This window comes from Myzus persicae, unplaced genomic scaffold (assembly GCF_001856785.1).
Source record: "Myzus persicae strain clone G006 unplaced genomic scaffold, MPER_G0061.0, whole genome shotgun sequence".
NCBI classification, from domain to species: domain Eukaryota; kingdom Metazoa; phylum Arthropoda; class Insecta; order Hemiptera; family Aphididae; genus Myzus; species Myzus persicae.
In genome coordinates this window covers 1-8,250 of record NW_019100968.1, presented here as the reverse complement: position 1 = coordinate 8,250, position 8,250 = coordinate 1, and the positions used below count along the sequence as shown (strand labels likewise).

Sequence of the window (8,250 nt, the reverse complement as noted above, 5' to 3'; positions counted from 1 at the left end):
GTAAACCTTTTAAAGCTAATCATTCAAATACGCAACATTTTAAAAGGCCGCATAGGATTAGATTTTTTAACTTATTGAATATTATTACCCATAAAAACAAAGTTCGTTTTAATGTTTCAGTGGTGTATTTATTAACCGCTTAAAAATCAATTAGATACTGTTAAATAAAAAGAAAAAAAGAAACAATAAATATTCATACAGAAATATAATAAAAGAAATAAACAGTAATAAAATAATTTAAAAAAAATGTTTTAACTTTTATCAAATAAATATTAACTTTGCGTTTTAAGAACATATAATATTATAGTTTATAATATATTGATCAAAATTCGATTATTATTGGCAGTAATTATAAATAAAAATATCATTAAAACTATGGATAATATAAAAATGTAGGTACTATTTTAATTACACACGAACAATGTAAAAATCATAATATGATATTATAGGTAATTTACCATCAATAGTACAAATGGATCGCGGTGAATTGGTCGCGAACATTTGATCGCCGGTGAATTGGTCGCCGGTTAATTGATCGCGGGTGAATTGATCGTGAATATAATTGGTCGCTAGGATAATTCATCGTCAAACGAACAATTTTAGTTTTTTATTTTTTTTATTATACTAATTGATCGTCAAACGAACAATTTTAGTTTTTAAATTTTTTTATTATACTAATTACATAGGTAGTTAATATTTAATATACATATCCGAGTTTTATGTTTATTATTTTAGAAAATACTCTTATTTATTTTTAAATAACGTACAGTAATTCCAATTTACGATGTACAGATTAACAGATATAATAATCTTATAGGTACACACGAGATAATTGAACTAGCGTGGCAATAACTTAGATAAGCTTATACGATCGTTATCGACTTATCTATATCTATATTCCGATGGTCGTACCAATTTGTCATTACATACTTGCATTTGTTAGTGGATGCTATATAGTACGTGTGTGTTTTCTGTTTTTTTATTTTATAATAATGGAGTTCATAAAGAGTGAAAAAGGCAAAGATAAATTAATTTATAACGGCTATATGTATACGTTTGAAAAATTTGGAAGCGAAGAAAAGTCAATATGGAAANATAATTTTCAACTCCAACTTTAAATAATTATAAATTAAAATGTATGATTATTAATATTATTATTTTTATTTTTATTATTTTTTATATAATTATTATTTTTTAAAAACAATTTTGACGATCAATTATCCTGGCGACCAATTGTATTCACGACCAATTCGCCCGCGATCAATTCGCCCGCGATCAATTCACCGGCGACCAATTCACCGGCGATCAATTGTTCGCGACCTATTCACCGGATACCAGTACAAATAACATAATATATACATTAGATCCACTTAAAATATTATACAATATATAATAATTTGTAATACAATTTGTTTATTTCACTTGTATAGACAAGTGAAATAAAGTAATTATAAACTATAATAATTATCAGAAAACTATAAAGTATTTTGTAAAACAATTTTTAAAAAAAAACCGAGTATCGAATTACAACTAATAAACAATAATTCATTAAACTGATTAATTATTTTTGTGTAGCACAGGGACGATATCCGAGCTCTATTATATTATTTTCTATGGATAACTTTTTATTTTTATTTTTAAAATACATAAAAATACAATATATTAATATTGCAAATATTAATAAAACTAAGTATTTATTTTCAGAAACGAATTCATATGTCTTTTCTATAGTAAGGAAGGTTATCAATTTTTCCTGTTGATCTAGTTGTACGTTTATTCGATTAAAAACGTCTATATAAAATTTGAGATTTTTTATTTCATTTAAGTGAATTGGTTTCGGGTATGATTGATTAATTGGCATATTACAACAAGAATCATTTAAAAGAGATAATTCTATTGGTAAAATAACAGAAGTTGATGATTCTAACGATTGTTCTGTTCTAAGGACACCTTTCGTAGTGAAAGCTAAACATCCAGATTTCATGTATAACTTTCCAGAATTTTTAATTTTAATTTTAAAGTTTATATTTTGCTTATTACAAACTATTGTTATAGTCATCGGATTTTCACACACAAAATACCAATTACTCTTAAAATATGACGCATACCACATTTCTTTTTTGAACTCGGTAATATATGTTTCACATTGTTGTGGTTTAGTGACAGAATTCTTTAGTAATTCTGTTACACAAGTCGGATCCGACTCGCCGTTGTGTATCATTTCATTAAAAGCGCAAACGAATATATTAACTACTTCTATACAGTTATTAAGATTAGGCCATAAAAAATATTTTGAAACTGTTAGAGAATATTAGTTATATAGTGTAACTAATAATTGCGTTCGGGTCAGGATATAAATAGATTTGTTAAATAAAACGCAAATTAAATGTACGGCTAATTGTTTTTATTTGATGTATGAGAGTTATACGCTCGTGTGCTGAAACTGAGGTCGGCGGCGATATCAAAAAACTAAAGGTAATAAAATAACAATTATATTATATACAACGAGAAACTGGGTACGGTCGCCGGGGACACGGAGCATAGACGGTGCTCCGGTCGCTGCGAAAAATTACAGTGGACTGGTTGCCGGGCCGCCGCTGCGGCCCGTGCCTGTACCTTAGACACGAGGTGCAGTGTGACCAATCCAGGGCACACTGTACCTCGGCCCTTACAACAATATGAGTACAATTTTAAAGCAAAAAAAAAAAAATAATAAATTGACGCTAACATTCGGCCTTTCCCGACCCGTCAGAGCGTCCTCGTTCTGAGACGGACTAGGCCCACTAAACGTTAGGCGACAATTTGAATACATTATAGCAGTGAATAATTTTACAAATAACAAAAACAGGAACTTCAAAACAATGAATAATTTACAAATAATAAAAACAGGAACTTCAAAACAATGAATAATTTACAAATAATAAAAAAAAGTTATGTGAACTAGTGACACAATGGCTGACGGCGCTTAACCTAGTTTGTAGTCCGAAAGGTATGCAGGTGGTTGCCTGATCCGCATGGACCCAGTATCAATTGGGTCGCCCTTTTCACTGGGGTCTCCACCCTCGACTTCACGTCGGACATCGCTATCATTATCTTCTTACTCGACCTCACGTCGGACATCGCTATAATTTTCTTCTTCGTCCTCGTCATTGCTTTCCGCTTGTCGTAGTATCTTCCAGGACTTAAATTGCGAAGTATGAGCTGTGGTGGCGTAGACTTCTCGCCCGTCTGTGGTAATTTCGGCCACTCTGTAGGTGTCACCCGGTAGTACTTCCATTACAAGCAAAGGTCGCTCGCGATATCTAGCCTGTAGTTTTGACGGTTGGTCAGGTCGTGGTTGTCTCAACATGACAACGACTTCGCCTACCTCGTACCTCACTCCCGGACATCGGCCCCTATCATAACGTTCCTTCATGCTCACCTGGCCCACTGTGATCGCGTCGCGCACTGCATTCTGCACTTCCATCGGATCAGTTGGGTTGTCACCGGCACAACTCAGGGTGTTAAGTAGGCCTCCGGTGTATCTTGGTCGGTATCCGTGGAGCGCCTCGAAGGGAGTGCGGGTGCTGGTCTTATTCACGGCGGAATTGAGGTGTCTCTCCAGCTCCGGTACTCGTTCGTCCCAGTGAGCTTGGTCGGTCGTATTTATTATTAGAAGCGGCACAATAGTCCGATTGGCGCGCTCGACTTGTCCGTTAGCTTGCGGGTGACGGGTCGAATTTAGCGTGTGACGAATGCCTCAGCTCTGGCAAAATTTCGCGAATGCTTTTCCGGTAAAGCAGGTGCCGCGATCACTAATAATACGTTCAGGTATACCTCGCGCGTCACAAAATTTCGTCAGTCTATTCAATACACCCGCGGTATCCGTGGTACGGCACGGATAGAGGTGTGTGTACTTGGTTAAATTGTCTACCAGGACCAACAAATATTTATTACCCGCGGTGCTGGTCTCGAATGGTCCCAAATGGTCGATGTGAATGATCTCAAACGGTCGGCGACCAGTCGGTATGGGGTGCAGGTGTCCTGGTTTCTTGCCAGCCGGTACCTTGTGTACGAGGCAGTCCAGGCACATACGTAAATGTTGTTTAACGTACCGCCGTAATCCGGTGAACCAGTATTCTTCTGTGATTTTTGAGATGATTCGGTCTAATGAGAAGTGACCCCCATAATCGTGTGCACCAATGACGATCCCCTTTCTCATTGACCGTGGCACAACCAACAACGATCGTCCGGCGTGTTTCCGGTACAGGACACCATCACGTAGCTCGTACGGTTCAATTAAAGTTTTCTCGTGCTTGGTGAGTGTCTCTTCAGTCTTGATTAAATTAATGATATTTTTACTCGCGGCGTCGCCTTGTTGCATGAAACGAACTCTGTCCACAACGGTCATGGCAACGAAGACGTCGAGTCGTTCAGTAAGTTCTTGTTCGACCGACAGGTCGTCTGCGTCCGAAATCGGCGGAGCGGCGCGACTCAGGGCATCCACATGTGCCATACGGCTGCCAGGTCGGAACTTAACGTCAAAATCGAATTCTTGTAAAATCTCAAACCACCGTGCAATTTGTGGCTTGACGGTTTTGTGTATATTTAAATACACTAGTGATTGGCAATCGGTTACAACCGTGAAGTGTATTCCCAACAAATACGGTCGAAGTCGACTCAGTGACCAGATGACGGCGAAGAGCTCCAGTCGACTGCTATGATATTTAGCTTCGGCGTCGGTTGTCTTTTTGCTGACCGCGTAGACCATATGCAAATCGGTAGCGGTCGGCCCTTGTAACAATATCCCCGACAGCGCCACAGCGCTAGCGTCAGTATGCACTTGTGTTACTGCCGCTTTCGGGTCGAACATGCGCACCACTGGCGCATCACACAACAAATCGCGGAGCGTGGCGAACGACTTCTGTTGCGGCTCACTCCACTCGTACGCCACATCCTTGCCGGTGAGCTGCGTTAGCGGAGTAGCCACTCTGGCGTAGTTGACGATAAAGTGCCTGAAATATCCAGTGAGACCTAAAAAACGGCGCACCTCGTGGGCGTCCCGCGGCTGCGGGAATGTCTTAATTGCGCGTACCTTCTGGCCTGGTCGTATTGTGCCTTGGGATACTGTGAAACCGAGGAAGTCTAGCTCGCTTGCGCCAAACGTGCACTTGGCGGGTTTTAACGTTAACTTGGCCGTGCGGAGCGAATCGAACACACGCCTAACCACGTTGAGCATATGGTTCCAGTCTTTTGAAGGTATGATGATGTCATCCAGATATACGTACATTAATCCCTGATGCAACAGTTCTTTGAAGACGGCATTCATGGTCCTCTGAAACGTACCGGGGGCTCATTTTAACCCGAACGGCATCCGTTCGAACCTCGCGGTAGTTTCTTCCGTGACAAATGCCGTTTTGTCCTTGGCATCCTCGCTCAGCGGAATTTGCAGGAACCCGTTAGAGAGGTCCATCGTGGTGAATATCCGGCCTTCCGCGAGCCTCGATAATAGATCATCAATATCCGGCATCGGATAGGGTTGGGTCTGTGTTTGTTGATTCAATCTTCGGTAGTCAACGCACAATCGTTTTTCGCCCGTGCCTTTATTTACGAGGAGTACCGGGCTGGCGTATGGTGACGTAGAGTCCGAAATAACCCCGGCGGACCTCCACTCATCCAAAATCTGGGCTATGATGCGGCGGTCGGTAGGTGACGTGCGGTACGGCCTTTGTCGTATTGGGACACTACCCGGCACCTCATCAATGTTCATCTGCAACATGTCCGTGCACCCAAGTTCGGCCAACGTCTTGGTAAACACGTCACGGTACTCGTTTAAAAGCGTCATTAGTTTGCTACGTTCCGCTTCATTGACGTTCGGGTCAATTTTGACGTCGGTACACGACAGCGGAGTCGTCGCGGGCTTATCCGCACTGACGAGAGCTGTATACACGTCTGTACCTTCTTCTGACGCATTCTCGGACAGCGCTGTAGGGTTTATGACGTTCAGTGATTCGATGACTAATTCATTATGGCGCTTATAGTAGTGAATGTGTAATAAGTTTAGCCACGACCGGCCCACGATTACGTCTACCGGTATTGATTCGTCACTAACGACGAGCACCGGATGATCGGCAGCACTCGCGTCGTCGATCGCGATGTCCGCGGTGGTCTCACCCAGTGTAACCGCACCTGGGGAGTTCACGTCGCCTACTGTGAACAGTGAACGTGAGACCTTGCGGATCGCGGATGTGGATCGCTCGGCGAGGCTGATCCGGACTAGAACATCGGATGAGCCGGTGTCGATCAGGCAGGTAGCGCGTATGTCGTTGAATATGATTTCTTTCATGAAACAGTTTTCTCTCGGGAGCCTCAATGTCGGTGCGACGCAATACGACTCGGCAGGAGGCGTGACCCTGCGTGGATTTTCGGTGCACTGACCTCGCGAATGCGTCGTCGACTGACAGCCCGAACATGGCTTCCGTGGCTTTGGACAGTCCCGTGCTATGTGCCCGTTGGCACTACAGTTGTAGCATCGTACTGCAGACGTCTTCGGTTGTTCGGATGAGGTGGTTGGATTCATACTTGATGTTCCCGCAGTCGACGGTGTTTTATCAGCGGTACGGCGTGTGTTAGCGTTTTTAGGTGCTGCATTCGACTTAAACGTAGGCGGGAACTGCGTCTTCCGCAGCTCATATAAACGTTGCCACTCTTGCAGGTCAGCCAGCAATGAAGCGGCAGTGCTTTGGTTCCTGCTCATGGCATATACAGCCAATTCCCGTGATCGGATACCCATAACAATATGGTCACGTGTCTCGGTGAATGAGAGATGTAAAGCCTGGCACAGACGTAGCTTGTCATAAAAGTAGTCAGCTATGTGTTCTGCTTCGCCTTGCAGTCGCTCACTCAGCGCCTTCCACCGGTCTGTCATACGAAGAGTACGAACAAATGCGGAACGGAACTTCGCCAGAAAATCGGACCAATCAGTGAATTCCTCCGTGAGGTACCAGCTGCGGGCCGCGTTTGTCAGATTAGATTTTGCATACTGCAGACGGTACGGCACTGGCCAATTGTTGATGCTGGCCAAAGCATCGACGGTGTGTTATGAACGCCACCGCATATGCCTGTGGTGTTGTGTTATATTTTATATTGCGTCTCTGGTTGTATCCGTAGACTTCAATTTGTTGAAAACCGTTCTCTGTGTAGCGGGTGATAGTCAAATGTTGTTTAATAGATTATTAATAAAAAGAACACACGTTTTAGATTTAAATGAGAATATTATACTTTATTAGTTTTAAGAAATATAATTTATACTACAAGAACACTACTTAACTCGAATTAGTCGGGTTTAAGACTAAATTGCCGACAGGACCGATACTATAGTCTTGTCGCGCATAAGCACATATCTGCGATAAGACGCCTACATACAGGCGTTATTATATTATGTAAAACAAGCGTCTCTATAGTCTCTATAGTGGTGGGCATATAACACCCCCCGGGTTAGACGGAAGATCATTATCCTATTTTTAAACAATTATTTTGGGTAATGATTTTCCTTTTCTTATTTTAAGTTCTACTTTATTTTGTTCATTTGGTTCCGTCGAACTCGGTTGGTTTACATTGACATTTTTAATTTTCTTAAAATTAAATATTTTTCTTATTATGATAATTAACAGAATAATATTATTAATAAACAACATAGTATTATTAAACCAATAATATAATAATTTATATAAATTTAAGATTGTTTATAATCTAAATTATCTTTTGGGATAGTGACTTCATTATCATCTTTATATTTTGAAAATACAATTTCTGGGGATACGAATTCTTTTATTGTGTTAACATTATGTATATATTTAGTTAAATTCATAGTTGGTATGAAGTCTGATTTTAATTCTGAATAAATTGTTCTAAACGGAATCATGCGATAACCTCCTGAAATTGCAGAACATTGTTCGCTTAGTGATAATATTCCTGATCCAGTAATTACTTCTGTAATTGAATCTTTATTGGAACACGTTAAAACCAAATTTTGGTTTGTTACTGTGAAAATCCACGAATTTGATGACATAAGCTTATGAAAATTCCTATGTTTAAATGAAGTGTATTTTATTTTACAAAAATCTGTTAATTCTGTTATATCTGAATAAGAAATTAAATTTATTTCACACTCGTTTGATGTCACTACCCTTTTGGCTAAAAAGTTTTTACAAATTTTAAAACGGTTTGTATCAGTACACAAACTAACATCGTTTTCGCTTAAGTTAATAA

General features: G+C 40.2%; 1 protein-coding gene across 1 annotated transcript; it reads right to left on the bottom strand.

The window, feature by feature from the left end:
• Positions 1–1,503: 1,503 nt before the first annotated feature.
• On the bottom strand, positions 1,504–2,318 carry LOC111027079. Its single transcript, XM_022305296.1, has one exon. The coding sequence runs from the start codon at positions 2,219–2,221 to the stop codon at positions 1,562–1,564; it is 660 nt and encodes a 219-aa protein (XP_022160988.1). The 5' UTR covers positions 2,222–2,318; the 3' UTR covers positions 1,504–1,561.
• Between the last annotated feature and the right edge of the window lie 5,932 nt (positions 2,319–8,250).